At 45.6% G+C, this 22779-nt stretch overlaps 1 protein-coding gene across 1 annotated transcript in view; it reads left to right on the forward strand.

Moving 5' to 3' along the window:
* The window catches only part of LOC142565999 (low-density lipoprotein receptor-related protein 2-like), a 114911-nt gene that overhangs the window by 5869 nt on the left and 86263 nt on the right, over positions 1 to 22779 (forward strand). Inside the window, exon 3 of the mRNA XM_075676678.1 lies at positions 12143 to 12346. Within this exon, the coding sequence (XP_075532793.1) occupies positions 12143 to 12346 (204 nt within the window). The remainder of the gene's footprint in view (positions 1 to 12142; positions 12347 to 22779) is intronic.

Consider the following 22779-nt stretch of genomic DNA (forward strand, 5'->3'; position numbering starts at 1 on the left):
CCATAATCTAATAGTGTTCTGCGAAGTCCAATAAGGAATACCTTTTCTTCATATGCCTGTACTTCACTCATATTGACCTTTACCAAGCTGCTCCAAAACATGTATTTACTGCTCCAAAACGGATAATTCATGCTTCAAAACTGCTCCAATGTGCCAAATTTGCTGCTCCCAGAGCTGCTCCGAGACTTCCTTGACCGCCTCTATCCCTGAGCACCACTACGGCATCAAAGAAAAGCTATTATAAATAATTGAATAAAATATACCATTTTATGATAAGAAGAGGAATTCTGACTTGTGTTTTCGTGTTTAATTAGTGTTTAAAGGTTATTCTATTAGCAGCAAGCAATTTGTTGCACATAGTTACGAGTAACTAACTTTACGTGTCTTCACCAGCCAAGTTAAGCAGTGTTAGGCTTGCGAGCCATGAAAATGGCAATTGAATTTGGAATCAGCAGTGCCTGATGAATCAATCTTCATTACACATGTTAGTTGAGAGAAAGCGATAACTGCAGTCACTTCTCCTAGCTTACGAAATTGCGCGTTACCATGAATTGAGCCCAGTTTGGTGCTAGGTTAGAGCTGTCAACTTTGATGTGTGCCACCATGTTTGTTCACACTAAAGCTTTTGGGGCTCCCGTTAAATCAGCAAAATAGTGTGCCCTATGAAAAACCCAAATGCTGTTTGCGTCTTGTGCATGCGCAGTGTCTTGGACGCTGTTTCTTTTGGGGGCCCCAAAACGTTCGGGGCCCCTATTTTAAAATTCTCTACAGTGTAAAGTTTGAGTTTTGAATTGAAAGTATTCACTGCAGAGGTGTAAGTTAAAGAAAAAGAAACATGTCTATGATTTAGCATTTTATTTTATGTTTGTCTGTTTTGGACATGCTGGAAGAATGTGCTGCTGGGGCTGTTGCCATGGTAGTTGTGAATGTTTCTGCTCTAAAGATCTTTAATGTAACAATAAGGGACATTTAAAATGTCGAGGGCCATCTGTCGACTTGCCACAAAATGCCATCCGCCATCTTGTTAACGGCACGCCAAAACGAAACGGCTCGCTTGACAGCATAGCTTCAGCAGCGTAGCTGCTGCTTTCTCACTTGTTCTGTGGCATTCTCCCAATGCTGTTTGCTACTATTAGCCTCGTGTGCGACCAGTGGTGGTGCTGTGAGTGCCACTTTTGTGACATTAGACGGGAGACTTGCCTTCTTCTGCTAAAATCCAGCTGGAATAGGTTCATTTTCATGCATTCGCTTGTGCTCTCACAGCATGCTCACTTATCACTGCACTCTCCTATTGCTATCTGTCTATCTGTATTTATTGCTAGTGTAAGTATTATGAATGCTAACATTAGGAGGACAACAAATGTTATATATTCAATGTATATTCCATATAATGGCCGATGTGTTAGTGAATTAGCTATGACGTTGCACTGCGAAGTTCGAGGTCGCAACCCTGGCCACATTTCAGTGTAGGCGAAATGCAAAAACGCTTGTGTATAGTTAGATTTAGGTGCACGTTAAACAAACCCAGGTGGTCAGAACCAATCCACAGTCCCCCACTACGACATGCCTAATAATTATATGGTCGTTTTGGCATGTAAAATCTCAATATTAAATTTTGTTTATTGTAAATAAATTTCATTTTACAGAACTACAGCTTGCAGGCAGGCAGATGATCTTGTGACTCAGTCATAAAACATTGCATCGTGCGAGTGAGTCTACGCACATTTGGAAATGAAGCACGATCGCAGGGCTCATTTGCAAAATTTTGCATCAGCTAAATGGCATTGTATTTCAACACAAATTTTGGATTTCGCTCTTAATTCTAGTTACTTGGTGTTGCATGTAGTAAATTTTTTCTGACAAGAAAAATGTCAAGTGGTTTATCTGTAACATTAATTGCACCACTGTCTGCAGTAAACTCTCAGTTGTACGAACGTCTGTTTAATGAGTATTTGAGAATAGCAAACTTTTAGAAAATGCCCAGCGGTTCTCCTATGCATTCTATGCAAAAATCTTTCAGTTCAACTAATTTCTGAATAGCAAATATTTCAGTTGAACGAATTTTATCAGTGGACCTGGGCTGATTTTTTTCAATCAGTTCAACGAAGTTTTGCGCTCTGCAGCACTGGCGTAGCTGATGCGTGCGGCCCCCAAATTGCCCCTCTAGTGGCGGCTGTGTGCAGTGTGACGGTGAATTGGTTACCTGTACTGAAATATCAGATCTGGAATGTTTCCAGTGTTCATCCTGAAGAAGGAGAGTGCGACGAGGAAGATGCAATGACAGGCAGATTCAAATCCTGTAATTCTAGCCGAGGCTGTAGGACGCCTTGCAAAGTTTTGAGACTTCGTGTCTCAGCAACAAGCTGTGCCAGAGGAAATGCACAAAAACAGACTCTCTGGACAGCTTTGGTACTTCTTGCGCATTAAAAGCAGCAGTGGAAATGAATATTACATTTTTTTTTAATGAGGTAGGCAACAACGTAATTGTTACACACTTCATATATATTGATGTACAGCCGTCAGCACGCTTAACACGAACGCTCCGCAGCGTGGCCTTGACCGGCTTGGACTGACACCAGCGCCGTGAAGTGTTGTGCTCTGTTATCTCAGCATGTTTGCGGCGGCTTACGATAGATGGAGCGCAGCTCGATTTGACTGCTTATCTTGTCTTTTGCTTGTGCCTGACCAGTGGGGACAGTGCACTCACTTGACATGTTCGTTCCGCCATGTTTCGCTCGTGGCTGCGATCTCACGCGCGTCCAGAAAACACGTTGTGGTTTGCATATATCGGCAAAGCGAAATGGCAGGCGACAGCTCGCGCGCATTTCGGGTTTGGCCTCAAAGTTGCTGCTTTAAGGAAATGATAAATAGGAAAAGGAGAGCAAATGCAGCTTTGTGGCGTTTCGACTGACAGCACGTCGACTGACAGCATCAAATCGTCACGTAGTGAATGCATGCGCGATGTGACAGTGGAGTCCTTCTGCTGACATCACACGCGAGAAGGCACCACTGAAAGACCTCGGAGCTAATAAGTGAAGCAATAGATCCGTGGTAACAACGGCGACAACAATGGCGGCAACAACGACAGCAACGACCTAGCTGGCTGTTTCTTTTTCCCCAGCAGAAGGGGACAACAAAATGAGCTAATAAAATCGACCTGCATGCTAAATAGTGGCGGATGCTGACGACAATGCGAACTGGGTGCTGCTGCTAGTACCTAACTGTACATCCATTTAATTGGCACAAAAATATCTCTGAATGACTGGTAGTTTCGATTGCTACAAACTCATAAATATTTGTAAGGTATCAATCGCAAATGCAGGTGCATTTCAGTTCATGCGAGTGACAAATTGGAAAGTGTAGCACCTATTGGTGTAGTCACCAGTGTGATTCTTATTTGTAAACACTGTTACAGTGTAACACTGTTGCATCACGAGTTTCAGCAATTGAGTTCGGTGATGTACAATGTCATTGGCATCTATTGCTGTTCGGAAGAGGCTTCAGTACTGATCGCATCGAGTATCTTGTGCTCATTGGACACAAAGTATATGTACATTCACATACGAAGCGAACATACAAACTTCTTACCATTTACAGATTACTAGGTTACCGGAGCCATGGCGAGCAGTAGCAAAGCTGGTGGTGACATGTTGTGACGATTTGTCCAACTACAATGCAGTTCAATTTTTTTTGTCACCTCTGTTATTGTCGAAGGTACCATAATAGTAGGGTATGTTAACGATTATGTTGCTACCCATGTTTTACGCCAACAGTTAGGCAGAATATGCGAGTTACAGTGTTACTGATTGAAACTTTTATTAGACACTTTGGTTAGACCTTTGGTTAGACACTGCATCACCAGATGTGGCTACCAGCGTTGTTGCTGCACCTTGATACAGTGTACTAGAAGTTTACTGTAACCTGGAGCTCCAACTAAAGATTTGCAAACAGCTATAAAGATGAAGGCGGTAACATCTTCGAAGCAGACGATACACTGCAGTACATCAGAGACGTTATTAGGTATAACTCTGGTAAGGAAGCGCTGTCCATATTCCATAAGGTGACAAGACATGCTTTTTGCCGCAAGTTAAAACACATACAAAAGGAAGACACATAGAAGACAACACGGGCGGTTCTTCCTTTTGTGTGTGTTTTAACTTGCAGCAAAAAACATGTCTTTTAGCAAGCACCAACTAGGCTAACAAGCAGTTCTGTTGCAAAATAAGGTGACAGTTTGGGCATGTTGGTAAGACATAAATGCAGCTTTATGTACATGAGGCGAGGGCAGAGAAGAGGCTAGGACAACCGAGCGCAGACTTACGGCAGTGTGTTATTTTGAAAAAAGGAACCTCATATATGTGAAATTCTGTAATGCATCGTGTGTGCCGCCCGCAGAAAATTCCCATCTTTATGCAAGAAAGATAGCTCCTTCCTGGAAAGGGTGATAAATGGTTTTGACACACAGGTGTCCCCACACTTGTCAATCAATTCCACTTCGATGATCTTGCGGGTTAACTGGTTACGACTTTTGCTGACAATTCAGCAAGCACTATGCACTGGTTTACAGGTGACCTTTTTTGCAGCGTTTGCCTGATTATGCATGGAATTTCTACAGTGTGCATCCCAAAACCCACCTCTCATTTCTAACACATTGTAGCAATGCTCCCGAAGCCTGTCATTAAGACATCGTCTGCTCTGACCAACCTCCTAGCTTGATCCACAAATCAAAGGCAGATTGCAAACAATTCCGCACAGTCAACAAACTGTCTATCGCCCTTTCCAGGAAGGAGCTATCTTTCTTGCGTAAAGATAGGAATTTTCTGCGGGCGCACACACGTGATGTGTCACAGAATTTGCCTTTTATGTGGTTCCCTTCTTCGAAATAAGACACTATTGTAAATATCCGCTCGTGTGTCTTAGCCTCTTCTCTGTACTCGCCTTGTGCACATAAATATGCATTCATGTCTTACCAACATGCCCAAACTGTCACCTTATTGAATATGGACTGCGTTTTCTTACCAAAGTTATCCCTAATAATGTCTCTGATGTACCGCAGCGCATCGTCTGCTTTGCAGATGTTATTTTAGTTAGAGCTCCAGGTTACAGTGAAATCCAGGTAGGGTGTACTAGAAAAAAAATTAAATTGTGGGATTTTACGTGCCAAAACCACAATTTGATTATGAGGCACGCCGTAGTGGGGGACTCTGGAAATTTGTACCACCTGGGTTTTTTTAATGTGCACCTGAATCTAAGTACACCCATGAGCAAAAGTATACAGACCACAGGGTCGCCGAAAAAACAGAATTTCATCGTAATTAACACGTATAAACGGAAAGTGACAAGTGCACACAAGTCTGCACTCGTGTGTCTTAGCCTCTTCTCTGTCCTCGTCTTGTGCGAATAAAGCTGCACCCATATTCAAACAGATCCAGCAATAGAGAAGTCTGAGAGATCAATATTTAGTGTAGGAAGCTTTGACAAGACTGGAGCAAGGACAAGGATGCCCTCTGTCCATTGTTCATGCTTTGTTAAGGACATTGAGAGACGACTGGAAAACAGTGAATTAGGGTTTGATTTATCTTACATTTATATTGGGCAAACAGTTCAACAGAAGGTCCCTGGGCTGATCTATGCAGATGACTATAAGGTGCTTCTAGTGGACAATGCAAGATATTTGCAGATTTGCAAGTATGTGTGGCAATGCAGTGACAAATCTAGGTCTTTCGTTTTGCACAGAGAAATAGGAAATTATCTTTAATGAAGACAAGTAATTATGTGGTATCAATTCAATGGCAAGTCATACCCATAGTCAAGCAATATAAGTGCATTGGGGTCTGAAAATCTAAAAATGAAGGAGATGTGGAATGCAGCAATAATGAAACATGGAGCACTTCGGGGCTACAATATGAGGTGGTGCGTATAATCTAGAAATGAGTAATGTTTCTACTGCTAACATTTGCATATGCCATTTTGGGCTGCTTTAATTGGATATCTTGTTGGGGTTGAAGTTAACCAAAAATTAGTAGGCTGGTTGGTTTTGGGAGCCCACACTACGACCACAAATAAAGCAGGGCAGGGTGGCATGGGTTGCGCTACTTTTGAAGTCATAGAAGCCCAGAGCAAAATTAGTTTCGTAGAATGACTCAGGAACATGGATGAAAATAAATGGGCAACTAAAGTACACAAATATATACCTCAAAAGCATGAAGACAATGGAGAAAGAGGTCAGGAAAGTTGGCAACCAAGGTGCACGGCAATTTAAAGTGTATATATACAACCAGGAGTCATCAAAAATAAAGTGGCAGACACAGTAAATTGGATGTACATATTGGAAACAAAAAAGTATATGGAGATTTACAAGAATGGCAAGAAAGAAATTGGAAGGGAATATCTGTATGTATGGTAAGACAAAGGGCAGTGCCTTGCTACTTGAGGCTTGAGCTGGTTGCCTAAGGACAAAAACAGGCTGGGGCAAATATTCACAACAAAATGTGGCATGTGTCTGCTACAGCAAAAATCAGGAGACCACTCAGGACATTGTAATGGAACGCAAAGATTCACCGAGCAAGACCTGTAGGTAATGTGCACCATCCCGAAGAGGTTGAATATAAAGTGGACGGAAGCATCAACTGGCCAGCCGTTGAGATAAGCAAGCTGTGCTTCAATATTAGCGGGAAAAAAATTAGAGAAGAGGTTAATAGGGCCAGATCCGTTACAGGTGCAGTCAACTACAAAAGTTTACGGACCATGGTATTTTGGAAAACGTTCAATTTCCTAGCAGCCTGTAACAGTAGTCGGAAAAACCGGACATCGCAGTGTTGTTCACATATATTAGTAGATCTAGGGGGTATATTTGTGTACACGGATTCAAGCTGCTGCCGCGACGGCGTCAGCATAAACTTGTATCGCTGCCTGCCGGCAGCTACAGAAAGCAGCTGGTCAGGGAGGGTTGCTGCGGGTGCCCGCTCCTCTCCAAACGCATGCCACAGCCGCTCGATGCAAAAGCACATACTTCTTTTTTTTATCGGGCGGGCGTGCGCATGCAGTTTTGCACTTCTTTTTTCTTAAAATCCAGGCAATTAACTGTGCCAGTGTTACAGTGAATGACGTAGATTACAAAATACGATCGTTCTGCAAAATTTGAGTAATACCAGTGCAGCGGGAAGTGCAAAATCCTTTTTGGAACACTAAGCGAAACATGTGCATCCCTGTAGAAGTTTTAAGGAAGATAAAAATTCACCGACGATTACGATACTCCCTAATGCGAAATTTAAGCGCAGCTTCTTATTTCGGGATATATTGAGGCAAATAATTTGAGAGACACGTCACATGCATACAATCAGATTACAAAACAATCGCGAACCATGTCAATAGAAACAAGCGCAAACGAGATCAAACCAGGCAAACCAAACAAACGCGATCGAGAGAATACGAAACTATAGAGGTCTGGAGGCTGAGGCCAGATCATAGAATAAAGAATACAGCGGGGCGTGGCGTTTCTTGCGGCGCTCGACGTTTCTGCGCAGGCTCTAGTAAGAGCGGGTGCGAGAGAGAAAATCTGGGGGCCTTTGCTTCTTGAATATGTGACTCTGCCTAGGCACTACGCAGGAGGTTTCTTTTAGCGCGTGTTGTATGCGTTTGTCCCCTAGACATGCTGGCATTGCGGAGTGCGGTCGGCATTGCGGAGTACGCTCCACCGCTGGCTGCCTGAACAGTGAAGCGGTGGGCACGTACGCCACTTTTGGTGATCGCTGTGTCTGAAAGGGCAAGGTTCTGACTGGGGCTGTATAAGTCGCGGGTCGCTTTTTTCGTCGCGACGATAGATTGGATTGTTTACAAGCACTGCTCCAGGATGGCACATGTAACCGGCAAACGGAGGCCTCAGGAGAGCACCTGAGGTTATAATAAAGCAGGCGGCGCAGTATCACGAGGGCACACAAGAGGTAGCGAAAGAAGCAGGGCGGCCCGTCGGTTGGGGCCGCGGAGGCCAAGGCGTGCATTCCTAAATTCAGAGGCAATACAATAATTGCTATCGCAAAGAAAAAAAAACAACTTGAAAGTGCCGTCAGAGCTGTACCAGCCACAAAACTAGAGAGAATAAATGGAAACACTGCGTGGGGGGGGGGGGGGGGGGGTGGCACGCGTACGCTACCCAGAATGTAGCAGACGACGGATGCGAGTCGCAGCGCCCCTGTAGGCCGCGCTCATGGCTAATAGCAGGGTCCCTGCTAATAGCTAGTGATTAAGTGCAGAAAACAGGCTCAGAATTTTTGTCAGTACTCATTTAATTTACATCTTGTCCTTCGTGTCTTACTGCGACTAGTACAATAGCATTCCGCCTCCTCCCCCCCCCCCCCAATCATATTCCGCACTGTTGACTTCATTTAATGATGGGGGCGAAATGCGAAAACACCCGTGTGCTTAGATTTAGGTGCACGTTAAAGAACCCCAGGTGGTAAAAATTTCCGGAGTCCTCCACTACGGCGTGCCTCATAATCAGAAAGTGGTTTTGGCACGTAAAACCCCAAATATTATTATTATTATTACTATTATTATTACTTCATTTAAATTTGCGTTCAGGGGCTACGCTAGCGTCCATAAAAAAATGTTTAATAAATATCTGTTTAACCACTACCCCGACTCTTTCACTACTATGTTGTAACAGCGCACCTTGAAATTTTTAAGCACTTGAGCAGCTAAAAATATTTTTTGCAGTGTCTAAAAATTTTTTCGGCACACATTTCGCTTTGAATTTGTTCGAGACCCAGTAAGGATAGAAAAATGAAAACCATCTGAAAAGACAGCGTGATGTTCACGAAAATTGTATTTTAATTTGTACTGTGAAAAAACAAAGCGCTTTGACACAATAGTGTAAGCGTGCAGAGAGAGCATTTATTATTGTTATTTTTCACTCAAGAGGTAAGACAGCTCAGCAAAGTTCGTCAAAGCAGGTTTTGCCAACCGGGGGCAGCGAAATGGAAGAACGGCTACGTCTTCGGTGCACGTTAGTTACTACTGCACTTATTCGCAGCAGTACACTAAAGGTAGACAGGAAATGCTCGTGCGATCTAGCCTTTAGCTGTATGTAAGGAACTTGAGTGTCACGCGTGCAGGTGTGCTACGCGAAGAGAAGGACACGAGACACCATATGCACATATGCAATCAAAACTTATATTGGGAATCAGTAATCAAAGTACAGTAAAGAACAGGCCAAAAAGCAAAACTAACAGTTCACAAAAAAAAAGTTAAACATCTAATGCGACTTAACAGGACACGGTGCGTGAAGAAACAATGAGATTTTAGCAAAGGGCTCACAAGTTACGCGTCCATCATCCGACGCGATGCGGTGATGTCAGTTGATCAGTGGAGTTTGGTGCTTTGGCTCCGGTGTAGGCTTGGTTGCTCCTGAACTCCGCCAGTTGCGGCGGCTGCAACTGGCGGAGTTCGCGATAACGGCGCCTGGCCTCGCGCAAAGTTCCGCCTGCCCGATCGGAAGTCGAACGCGTCTCTGCTTCAACACCCGTTCCTAGGCCCGCGGTCATTCGACACCCAGCCGGGCTGCCGTGTTTCCCTCTTTCGCCCATTTCTCCTCCAGACGCCCTGTGCCGAAGCACCTTTGTTTCAGTATGTCTTTTTTTTTTTTTTTTTTTGAACTTTGGCTGTCTGGGTTCGATGCGACTGTCTGGCTGCTGCATCGGGCCAGTATTCAGTGTCTTGCGGATAAGTACACCAGTCACCACACTGTCTCTGCTTCATTACGCAGCGGGCTGTTTAATCGTATGCGCGTTCGTTTTCCATACTTTGGCGTTTAATAAGCTTGTGCTTCTTTGTTTTCGGCTCTGGTATCGAGACGCCGTGCTAGTGGGCCTAGCCGCGCGCTTCCATGGTTGCTCACGTAATTGTGCTGTGCTTGCAGCCAGAGCGTCTGTGAACACAAGTCCTAAACTGAGACATAAAATCAGTACGAGAATTCAGCACTGCGCAGAATGGGAGCGAGAGAAAACAAGCTCAACGCCTTGTCATGCGAAAACTTGACACGTGCTGCGGTGAACGGAACAAAGCAGCGCACGAAACCGGCAGTCCTGGCCTTCAACTTGATCACATAATTTCCCCGTTTTCACAGCACACGCATGTGCAACCTGACTTGCACAATTTCATTTAGCACACTCGAAGCGAGAATCCAACGCGAACGGAATAACCAACAGTTCTGATTAATTGTGTGCATGGAGCTTTTTATTGCGATAGCAATTATATGGACACTACAGACGAGTTTCCTCTGTCGTCGTCTGCCTCGCCATGAGGTTCTATATAAAGTCAAAGTGCGATAACATCGCGGCCGCGCGATTTATGTTGTAGGTGCAAGGGAAACGTTTCGAGGGTGATGGAGCCGAGAAGGATGGTCGTTTCATACGACGACGTCATCTCGCGCGCTCAAGGGAGGAGGGCAGGGAGGGTGCGCGGGCTTCTAACGCGCGCAAAGAGGGGGACGGGTAGGTTGTATCGCACTCCCTTTAGCTTCGTAGTGCGCATCTCCTGTCTGCGGCGGCTGAGCGCGGCGGCCTGCGCCATATCGTGCAATCTGCGATGGGTTCGAAGGGTACGCGGTCCCGCGATATAGGATGGCTTTGTGTGCGCTGTGTTCTTGCGCGCCTAGTTCGTCTTGAAGCGAGAGGCAGCACTAAGGGGAATTCGCTCGCCGCTGCTGCCGCTCATCACGCTAGTGTTCTCGCAGCGCCTGTCCGCGACCATCGATTGAGATATGCTCGTTGTTGCATGTGCGCACATTACGGCGTGCTTGTTAATTTAGTAGTGTGAGAGATCGGGCTAGTTTTTAACTATGATACAACTGTTTAGCGCGAAAATGTGAACGAGAGACGACGAGCGCCTGTGTATGTTGTTCTCTCGTCGTCTCTCGTTCAAGTTTTCGAGATAAAAAGTTGTTAATTTAGTTAGTAAGCTAATGCTCACAGCAGTCTATGCACTTGATAAAGCTGCTAAACTTATTTCATATAGCTGTCTAATAATTTGCTATCGCAATCAGTGCTTCACCTTTCGGGCGTAACTGCCACTTTTTATTACATTTGACGAACAGAACTATTACCGGATTTTCAAACCTTCACATGCGGCGTGTTTTCTTGCAAACGCAACGAATCTGATGCATTATATTGCAAAGAAAGGTTGTTCTGGAGACCACGCGAAAATTTGAGAGCGAGGGAACAGGTTTCCAATGCCACTTAGCTCAGGTTCGAAGCGCACATCGGCGCAAAAGGAGGCAGGCGTAGGTTTCGGCTTCAAAGCAGTACGCATCTTGTGAATGCCGTCCGAACGGATATCCACGGGTGCAAAGACCCGCTAGCGTGGCTTCATTGATTCGTGGCAGCAAAGTGAAGACCGCTGTACGATGAAGATTGTTGCATTTTAGGGTCCTGCGGTGGTCGAGCCTTGCAACCAGTTTTACCCACTGTAAACACGGCGCTCGCAACTACGCCGTCAGCAAGATGGCGGACGCGGCCCGTGTTGGAAGATGACAATACATTTTGAATATTCCATATCTTCTATTTTTATTTTGATGCCATGAAACAAGTTTCTTTTTTTTTTCTCTAAAATCAGTTACCTGCTCCTTGGGCTCCCCCACTATCCTCTTAATATTTTAATTTATATGTTGTTTGGAAAAGTTATAGTAACCCATGGAAAAGTGCCAGTACCCAAAAGTTGTCCGTGTTATACCCATGTAAATTGTGCCTTTTTTTTAAAAAGCTTTGTTGGTTTCGTAGAGCAGTGTTGTACAAAATTTTTTCACAGCTTATATTTGTGCATGCGATTAGACATGAAATTGTTATATATGGCAAAACTAATGAAATGTACCACTTGTATGTACTTCTTGTACAGGCCGAAATAATAAATCCTAGGCGCCCGTGTTGTCGTACGTGTTTAGTCCCTGTCACTAGCGCTGTCAAATACTTTCGCTAGGTGATTTCTTTGTACCACTTGCCTACTTGTTTGACATCCATAAATACAAAAATGGAGTGAAGGACTCCAAAGTGATGTCCTTATGTAATTTCTACTGTTGTGTTATTATGGCCTACTGTGTCCAAACATTGGTACTTGTCTCCATTTGTTTTTTTTTTGTTTTTTTTTTCAGATCCATTAGCGTCGTACCTTTTGATAACCACTAGTGTTGGTATTCAGCAGTCATTTGTGGAATCGAAGGGCGAGAGCCACTTCTTGTACAATAGCAACACTCTTGCTGTGGCATTGGATTTTCTATTAAGTGGCCCCAAGACAACAGTCTTTTGGAGCGACATAAACACGGATCAAATCAACGCAGGGGAAGTTGTGGAAGGAAGTGAGTGCCTTCAATGTCCCTACCATTCTCCATTGAAAGGGACTCTAAAGAGCAAGACAAAACCAGTTAAAAGCATTCCATTAAAACCACATCTGCGTTTAATTGGTGTAAAAACTTGAGAAAATGAAGGTGAAACTTTTCCTTTTTGAATTTCACGCCAAAACGTCGGCGCCGGTATGTCAGTGTGACGTCATGGATTTTGATGTATTCTTTATGGATTTTTTCGGTCCGTCCGTCGGTCCGTCCTCTAGAATGCAATGTACTAGTTTTTTTTTATAGTTCACTAGACCCGAGCATACGCTGCGTCAAGGTCCATGACGTCATGGTCAGCTGGTGCAGAAACTTCTGGGCAGCATAGCCACCATTCTGCTAAGTTTTGCTTCTTTTCTGGCTTGCCCAGCCTTCTGTCATGTGGTTATTGGCCGTTTGGCTGTTGCAAAAGTGTAGTTTACTAATGCAGCTTAACATACCTCTTTAGTGTCCCTTTGTATGCTTTCTCTGGTGGCATCTTCAAATAACCATTTCAAAACACTCCGGAAGTGTTAAAAAGCTGTGAACAACATTCTTTGTGTGCTGCACGAGTTAGCAAGCTAAATAGCAATAAGGAGGCTTTATTATTAACGTTGAAGTCCGCTCGTACTCGGCGTAAACCTTAGTTTTTGCAGCGTTGTATACAGACTTTAAAATGAAGTCGAATGTACCATTAAGATGTTTATATATATATATATATATATACTTTGCCTGTTTAACTTAGCAGCATGGCCTGGAAACCCTTTTGTGCTTACTCTTGATGATGCTACGAGTAATGAAGATAAGTTTTAAAACTGTATACGAAACAAAATTCACTCTGGGTAGCTTTGATCAAGTCTTCCTGACCGCACATGTCAGTAATTTCCGAATTTTTTAAATTTCGGAGCATCATTTGCCTCATTCTAGACGTTTTTCGGTTGGTAGGTAGGTTCCTGTCTCGCTTAGTTTTAGTTCTCTCCAATGAAAAGAAAGCGTGACCGATGGCTGGAGCGAACCTCTGTCTTCCAGCATACCAACCTGATGGCCTAACAATAGGCCACGATCGCATGCATACCACTCGCGTGTAAATGTCAACTGTTTCTGAGACGTTTGGCGCGTGTGTTGCGTGCCAGTTTCTTGCATTCTTCGCTCATGGCAGCTAGCGATTTGAGACGCTGTGTTAGACTGCACGGCCCACATTCCACAGTTGATTCCTCGTGGCAGCTTGCGCTACTTCGAAGCTGTGCGACATGTACCGCCTTCGTGATCGGCCCATCTCGAACAGGTTTGACGTTCCTTCGTCGAGTACAAATGTCATCGTAGTTTTCACATAGACCACACGACATTGGCACAGCTACGTAGATGGTACAACACGTAGCCGTAGACGACTTCACTATATGTATTTCTATCGCTTACGCTCGTCCAGTACCGACGTACAACCCAGCAACCGGCATGTCGTAAACTCGCTTCGAACAGCCGGAGTAGAAACGATACCATTTCAACGATATTGTCGTCGTCATTGTTGTGGTGGTCTTGCTGCTGTTTTTACGCACGCTCGCATCGCACACAAAACTGCTCGCCTCACACGAACATGTTCATTAACGCTTTGCGGAACCCCAAACGATGCTGGATAGTGAGCTACTTGCAGAATACTATACATAACATTGATTCCCACTGTGCGTGGGATCTGCATAAATTTCTTATGAATAGATAATTGTGGTCATGCTAGTAAGTATAACATTGAATCTGTGAGTGCGTGTACGTGTGTATATGTGGGAACGGCTCAGAAGTCATTTTGAAAGAAAAAATTCACTTTATTGTAACATACTTTTGAATTGCATTAACATTTTATTTCACGAAAGAGGCTGTTTGAACAATTTTATAACTTTCTGATTTATGAGCCAAAGTGTATTTAATTATCCCGAGGAGACGCACCGCGCAGGAATAATTTCTGCTGAGCATTATTCTTTTTCTTTCACTCGCAGTTCCTCGATGTCCTTCATAAATGATCTCGAAATAGTATGAAGCGCTTTGCAAGCGCAGATGTATAGGTTATCACTACTTGTGATGCTCGACATTCTCACGAGCTTGCAGCATAGCGAATTTCGCAGCTTGTATTCTGTGCGTGCATACAACGAAAAAAAGTACGCTGATCTTTTATAACGTGAGAGTTTGAACTTGTTCATTGACCGTCTGTTCAATTTAGAACAGTGCAACATGGGGGCAGGGACAGGAGAGGTTGCACACAGCACTGTCTTCCAGTGCTTGTCTATCCAAAAGAGCAAACATATGTGAACCGACCAAATTAAAAACAGCACGAAAAAAACGAAACTGATATGTAATGTCATGTCACTACGCCATTGATGCTGTGAAGAACGGCCCGCTGAGGTGCAAGTTTTGCCAGCCAGTTGCGACAGCGGCGTCAACTTTTCTTGGACAATGCGCCACGTCCGCCACTCTGCGTCGTGGGATTGCCGAGATGAGTTGGACGAACCAGGCTTTTTGACGGAACCCACCACCGCCGATCTGGTCTGCTGTGAACAAGGGAGTCCCTGAGGGAACGTAATTCGAGGCCCCTTCCCACGCACCGTTCCTGACGTCAGTCCCGAGTTCTGCGAAGACCGTCTGACCTCGGTTGAGGACCGTGAACCTGTGCGGAAGTGTGTGTGTGTAATCCCTCGCGCAAAAAGGCGGCTCGTCTGCAGTGCCTAGTTGGCCGTTTCCTTCACCTTGGGATCGAGGGGGATCGAGGGGGACCGAGTGTTTATAAACCTCTGTTGTGCGGCTGCTCAGTGTACTTTCTCTCGCAGTCATGCTAGACTGATGCACTTTCTCTCGCAGTCATGCTAGACTGATGAACTACAAGAGAGAGGAGAATTGTATCGGCACTACAGAGATCGTCAGGGTAGGATTCTAGATCAGTTAGTCGTACCTGCTAAGTACAGGGAGGACCTTATGAGTCTATGTCATGGAAATGGGTGGTCCGGCCACCTAGGCATAAACAAATCAAAGGAAAGATTGCTTATGGAATACTACTGGCCTGACTGTTTCAAAGACGTAGAAAACTTTGTAAGATCATGTGACGCCTGCCAGCGCTCGGGTAAACTAGGAGAGACATGGAAAGCTCCACTAAAGGTAGTGCCCTTGATAACAGAACCTTTCAGACGATTTGTGATAGACACGGTAGGGCCTCTTCCTAAAACAAAATCGGGTTACAGGTACTTGTTTGCCATGCTGTGTCCGGCTACAAAGTTTCCAGAAGCAATCCCTCTGAAAGAGCTCAGCTCCACCGAAGTAGTAGACGCGCTTTTGACAGTATTTGCACGAGTTGGGTTTCCAGCCGAAATTCAGGCGGATCAAGGGTCAGTATTCACCAGCGCTCCGACTTCCACCTTCTTTCAAAAGTGCGGGGTAAAGTTGATACACAGTTCCGTCTATCACCCTCAGTCAAACAGTGTATAGAGGTGGCATTCAGGGCTTAAGCGAGTTTTGCGTGCGCTCTGTTACGAGCACAAGGAGGACTGGGAGAATTGTTCGGCCGGCAACTTTGGTTGCTTTGCGAATGGTTCCACATGAAGCGACAGGGTTCTCGCCAGCAGAACTAGTGTATGGGAGGACACTCCGTTCTCCACTAAGAATGTTAAGAGAGATGTGGGAGGAAAGAGGAGAGAGTTCAACAGTGGTTGAATACGTGCTAAATCTGCTGGGACGGCTAAGCGCAACCCAAGAACTAGTCGAAAAGAACATGGGAGTAGCTCAAAAGAGCGCCAAATTCTATTACGACAAGAATGCGAGGCTTTGTACGTTTAACGCCGGAGACCAGGTAGTGATCCTTAAACCTTCAAGAAACAACAAGCTTGAAGTTCACTGGGACGGGCCCGTTAAAGTGTTGCACAAACTTTCAGATACTAACTATGCTCTGAAAATGCCCGGTCGCAGGAAGGAAGTGAAGATATATCACTGTAATTTGATGAAGCCGTATGTAGAGCGGAGCGGAGTCGTTAACTATACCATCAAAGAGCAGGATGGCACTAGTACCAAGTTTAAGGAGTATAGGGCGACCTCCAACTCTGAAATCGGCCTAGAAGAAGTAGTAGAACACTCGGTAAGCTCGCACGCTCTAAGACCCGAGCAGCTAGATGAGCTAAAAGGGGTGTTAGGGGAATATATCGACAGGTTCAGCGATCGGCGAGGTAGAACCGAACTAATAACGCATGAAATAGAGCTGACATCAACCGAACCGGTAAGATCAAAGCCTTACAGGGTGTCTCCAAGACAGAGAGAGATTATGGAGGCAGAGATACAGCGCATGCTAGAGTTGGGAGTTATTGAGCCCGCTGAGAGTGACTACACGTTACCGCTTATACTGGTAGAAACACCTAACAAGGACCCTCGTCCGTGTGTTGACTACAGGAAGTTAAATGCCATCACTAGGGATCAGCTGTACCCGATACCCAACATTGAGGAACGAATTGAAAGAGTTAGCGCTGCTAAATACATTTCAACTATAGATCTCGTGCGGGGGTACTGGCAAGTTCCCCTTTGAGAAAGCGCCAGCCGCTATGCCGCATTCATCTCACTTGTAGGCACTTTTCGCCCTCTCGCACTCAGCTTCGGGCTGAAGAACGCGCCGTTTAGCTTCTCTAAGTTAATGGATATTGTCCTAAAAGACTTGCAGGAGTTCGCCTTGCCCTATCTTGATAATGTAGCAATTTTTTCGGACAACTGGGAACAACACGTGTCGCACCTCAAACAGGTGTTCTCACGGTTGAGGGAAGCCGTCTTAACAATGAAGGCGGAGAAGTGTAGGTTTGGTTGTTCGCAGGTTACTTATCTGGGCCATGTTGTCGGCCAGGGCATGAGACGGCCGGCCGAGCTGAAAATAGCTACGATTGGAGAATTTTCTCAGCCGCGCACGAAAACAGACCTTCGTTCATTTTTGGGACTTGTGGGGTACTATCAACGGTACATTCCGAATTACTCGCAAATTGCAAGTCCATTAACGGACGCCCTCCGAAAGGGAGCACCGAGTAGCATACACTGGGATAAGGACAAGGAGAACGCTTTCCAAAGTTTGAAAACTCTGTTGGTTTCTCGTCCTGTGCTTCGCGCGCCAGACTACGCAAACGAATTTATAGTTCAATGCGACGCAATCGACAGGGGTATGGGCGCGGTACTTCGTCAGGTCGGCGACGATAACGAGCAGCATCCTATCCTCTATGCCAGCCGTAAACTAAATGTAAGAGAGGAAGCATACAGCGCCTCAGAGAAGGAATGCGCTTGTTTAGTTTGGGCTGCCCAGAATTTGTCGTGTTACTTGTACGGAGCGAAGTTCATCTTCGAGACCGACCACTATCCTCTGACGTGGCTCAATCAAATGTCACACAAAAATGGCCGCTTGCTCCGATGGAGTCTCACTCTCCAAGAGTACAACTTCTCCGTTAGATATAAAGGGAAAGTTGCATAGCAGTGCGGATGGTTTGAGCAAGCTAATTTAAATTCTGCGTTTAAGGGTCCCGCCTAAATTTTAGGGTTACTATTGTTAATTTTGTTAAGCCTAGAAGATCCCCTCTCTTTAGCAGGATTCCCTCCATGATAGCTGAATTTTTCTGCACGAAATTGCTTCAAAAATTGGCATAGCGAAATGCAGCATTTTTTGTTTCTGCACTTATGTTTTCATTGAAGCGTAGCCGTCTAAAGTGAGGTCCAAGATACGTCATCTCGGCGCAGAGCCGTGTTGTGGGGTTCGTTTTGCATTTGCCTGTCCTTGTTGGATGGTATGGGGACATCATTACACAAGTGGTCGCTGCGAGCCAAGGCATCACCCCCTGGCCACCAGCCGTTCTCTTCCTGCCCAGCGGTTGTCAGCGCTGGACAGTCGAGATTTTCCGCGCCATGGAGGCGCTGTTAAGAACGGCCCGCTGAGGTGCAAGTTTTGCCAGCCAGTTGCGACAGCGGCGTCAACTTTTCTTGGACAATGCGCCACGTCCGCCACTCTGCGTCGCGGGATTGCCGAAATGAGTTGCACGAATCAAGCTTTGTGGCGGAACCCGCCACCGCCGATCTGGTCTGCTGTGAACAAGGGAGTCCCCGAGGGAACGTAGTTCGAGGCCCCTTCCCACGCACCGTTCCTGACGTCAGCCCCGAGTTCTGCGAAGACCGTCTGACCTCGGCTGAGGACCGTGAACCTGTGCGGAAGTGTGTGTGTGTGTGTGTGTGTAATCCCTCGCGCAAAGAGGCGGCTCATCTACGGTGCCTGGTCGGCCGTTTCCCTCACCTTGGTATCGAGGGGGGATCGAGTGTTTATAAACCGCTGTTGTGCGGCTGCTCAGTGTACTTTCTCTCGCAGTCATGCTAGACTGATGAACTGCAACGTCCTTATGTAGATACTGTAAGTAAACCCACATTCCTCGTTCTCGATGAGAAGCAGTCCTTCCCTTCAACAACGTCCTCAGCGTGGATAAGTTGGACGACGGCATGGGTCAGCTACCATCTAATACATACCCGACTCCAGTCTTGACAACTGGTTACGAGTGGTGGGATTGACCTCCCAATCCTCACAATGCCCAGAGACCTTAACTCTTTTTTTTTTTTTGGACATTACCAGTTTAGACACCTCCCATTTTCTTCACTTTAATGTCTGCTGCAACATAGTGCAATATCGTATGCTACATTTTCCAAATAGCTTTGCAAAATGTAAGCATCGTACGTATCGCAAGCCTAAAGTGACATGCGTGGTAGTGGTAGTACACGACATATCACTATCTTGCTTCGAGCATTGGACAAACTCTGAGCACAGCCCCCCCCCCCCCACCTGTCTTCAAATCCGGCCGTGTGTCACTGAACGGCCCTGAGAGGCACATTGCTTTTCTCTCTGCTTCCTGCCGTCGTTTTTGCCATTGTTCTTTGTGATGCATGACTTCGACGCCTTCGCCGTGATCGTGTGTTCGAGTCGTTCAGTCCAGAGCTCACAACGCAACTCTCGACGAAAAACGCAAGCAGGCCTTTACGCACACCCTGCTCCCCAGACGTATTATTCCGTTCTTAGCTTTTCGTCCCCTGTCGTTCGCACGCAGCCTTTGTTTCCTCGAACATGCGCCCATGTTTTTCTTGCACGCGTTTTCCTTAAACCCTGTACTCCGGCACCGTAATAGACACCTCTCGTAATTGTAGAGGTAGGTTTCCTGCAAATAATCTTGCCACACTAGTAACGGCATAGCGATATTTTTTTTATCGCAGCAGTTTCCCCTCCCCTCGGGAAGACAGAGGCTTTTTAAGCAGCAGTTTGTCGGCTGCTAGCGGAGGGTGCGTCGTACTTGGAGCTTTGTGCTCGTGTGCTATGTGCTGTGCGCTTCGTGGTGGGAGCTTCGTGCTCCTTTTTGCAATCATGCTAGGCTGTTGAAATGTACCTCCTGTTTTAATGTAAATATGTAAATAAATCATGTACTCCTAAGTTCCCGACGAAGAGTCAGGTCCTTCCTACGACCACTTCCCACAACTCTTACAGCGTCCCCGATCACTAATTTGTTGCCGTACAATGAATACACCTATAGCGGTGCCGCTACCGCCTTGCTCAGCCCCCACTGAGCTCCCGTCAGCGCTAGAACAAGTGACAGCGCTAGAACAAGTGACGTGCTTGACGAACGTGCAGATCGCAGCGAGTATATATAGCCCTGCTGCACAGCTCCAGGAATCACTCGATTCGCACGCCTCTTGTTGCCAGCATGGCGGCGGCTGTGACGGCTTACGGGTACATCGAGGTTGTGACGACGTGAATCGCTGGGAGCTATCGACCGACAATGTCGTCCAAGCCAACAATGGCGGGAAAGAGGCAAAAGTCGACGAAGGCAGCAGGGATCAAGAGCCTGAAGACGAACGAACTTTTTTTAATGACAATGATAACGACATTCCACGCTCTGCAGCCGCATATCTTGCATCGTTTCCGGGTTTCACTGCTGAGCGTGCGTGAACATCGATTACGCAAAGTCGACAGCACACTCGCATTCCGTACCCGCCGTGGTTGCTCAGTGGCTATGGTGTTGGGCTGCTGAGCACGAGGTCGCGGGATCGAATCCCGGCCACGGCGGCCGCATTTCGATGGGGGCGAAATGCGAAAACACCCGTGTGCTTAGATTTAGGTGCACGTTAAAGAACCCCAGGTGGTCAAAATTTCCGGAGTCCTCCACTACGGCGTGCCTCATAATCAGAAAGTGGTTTTGGCACGTAAAACCCCAAATATTATTATTACTCTCATTCCGCCTGATGAAGTGTGCAAAAAAAAAAAAAACTATTGACTTCTTTCACTAAGTAGCTCTTCATTTCATATTAAATAAATGTTTTATTATGCTGAACGTTCATAGTAAGCTCTATCAAGAGTGGTACGGTGCCTGATCTTTGCAACGAATTAACCTCTGTAACGAGCGTTTTTGAACGTCCCGAGCGCATCATTATAAAGGCTTTTGACTCTACGAAGTTTGCGCCGTGTCCGTTTTCTGGAAAAAAAGGGTAAACATGTAAGGCCGTTCAAAAAAGGAACTGAGGAGCTTGTAAATGACAAAATCGTATCTGACACGCCATGACGCAGCAGTGAAACTAAGGCACAGCGCGTCACTAGATACGCGTACAGCGATTGTGTTCATGGAAGGAGCTAAGTGTAATACTACGGCACCACACATCAATTTAAAGGGATGTAGACATTGGTGAGATTCGCTATAATATAAATTGCTTTGCCTAAGTCGAGACAAATTCGCAGGCTCTCTAAATGCGAGGTATCCTTAGTGGTTGACTGGAATTGAGCAGAAGTCATCTGCTCCAACAAGTGCCTCTGCTCCACAACCGCGGCTCTCCTGCTGCGGAGTCTTTCGGTATAGTCACCGCTTGCATCGCTCTTTCTCACTGTGGTCTCTAATAAGTGTTCTCTTATATTCGAACAAAAACGAATATTAAATAATTTCGAATCGAACAGCGAAGATTATTTAATTCGTATTATAATTATAACAGGCCGCCATTGGAATCTGAACCTGGCAACGTTTAACGTTAGAACACTATCTAGTGAGGCGAGTCTAGCAGTATTATTGGAGGAATTAGAGGGTAGTAAATGGGATATAATAGGGCTCAGTGAGGTTAGGAGGACAAAAGAAGCATATACAGTGCTAAAAAGCGGGCATGTACTGTGTTACCGGGGCTTAGCGGAGAGACGAGAACTAGGAGTCGGATTCCTGATTAATAAGGAAATAGCTGGTAACATACAGGAATTCTATAGCATTAACGAGAGGGTGGCAGGTCTTGTTGTGAAACTTAATAAGAGGTACAAATTGAAGGTGGTACAAGTCTATGCCCCTACATGCAGTCATGATGACCAGGAAGTCGAAAGCTTTTATGAAGACGTGGAATCGGCGATGGGTAAAGTCAAAACAAAATACACTATACTGATGGGCGACTTCAATGCCAGGGTAGGCAAGAAGCAGGCTGGAGACAAGTCAGTGGGGGAATATGGCATAGGCTCTAGGAATAGCAGAGGAGAATTATTAGTAGAGTTTGCAGAACAGAATAATATGCGGATAATGAACACCTTTTTCCGCAAGCGGGTTAGTCGAAAGTGGACGTGGAGGAGCCCGAATGGTGAGACTAGAAATGAAATCGACTTCATACTCTGCGCGAACCCTGGCATCATACAAGATGTAGACGTACTCGGCAAGGTACGCTGCAGTGACCATAGGATGGTAAGAACTCGAATTAGCCTAGACTTGAGGAGGGAACGGAAGAAACTGGTACACAAGAAGCCAATCAATGAATTAGCGGTAAGAGGGAAACTAGAGGAATTCCGGATCAAGCTACAGAACAGGTATTCGGCTTTAACTCAGGAAGAGGACCTTAGTGTTGAAGCAATGAACGACTATCTCATGGGAACCATTAAGGAGTGCGCAATAGAAGTCGGTGGTAACTCCGTTAGACAGGAAACCAGTAAGCTATCGCAGGAGACGAAAGATCTGATCAAGAAACGCCAATGTATGAAAGCCTCTAACCCTACAGCTAGAATAGAACTGGCAGAACTTTCTAAGTTAATCAACAAGCGTAAGACAGCGGACATCAGGAACTATAATATGGATAGAATTGAACAGGCTCTCAGGAACGGAGGAAGCCTAAAAACAGTGAAGAAGAAACTAGGAATAGGCAAGAATCAGATGTGTGCGTTAAGAGACAAAGCCGGCAATATCGTTACTAATATGGATGAGATAGTTCAAGTGGCTGAGGAGTTCTATAGAGATTTATACAGTACCAGTGGCACCCACGACGATAGTGGAAGAGAGAATAGCCTAGAGGAATTCGAAATCCCACAGGTAACGCCAGAAGAAGTAAAGAAAGCCTTAGGAGCTATGCAAAGGGGGAAGGCAGCCGGGGAGGATCAGGTAACAGCAGATTTG

The sequence above is a fragment of the Dermacentor variabilis genome, chromosome 1 (genome assembly GCF_050947875.1).
Source record: "Dermacentor variabilis isolate Ectoservices chromosome 1, ASM5094787v1, whole genome shotgun sequence".
Classification (NCBI taxonomy): domain Eukaryota; kingdom Metazoa; phylum Arthropoda; class Arachnida; order Ixodida; family Ixodidae; genus Dermacentor; species Dermacentor variabilis.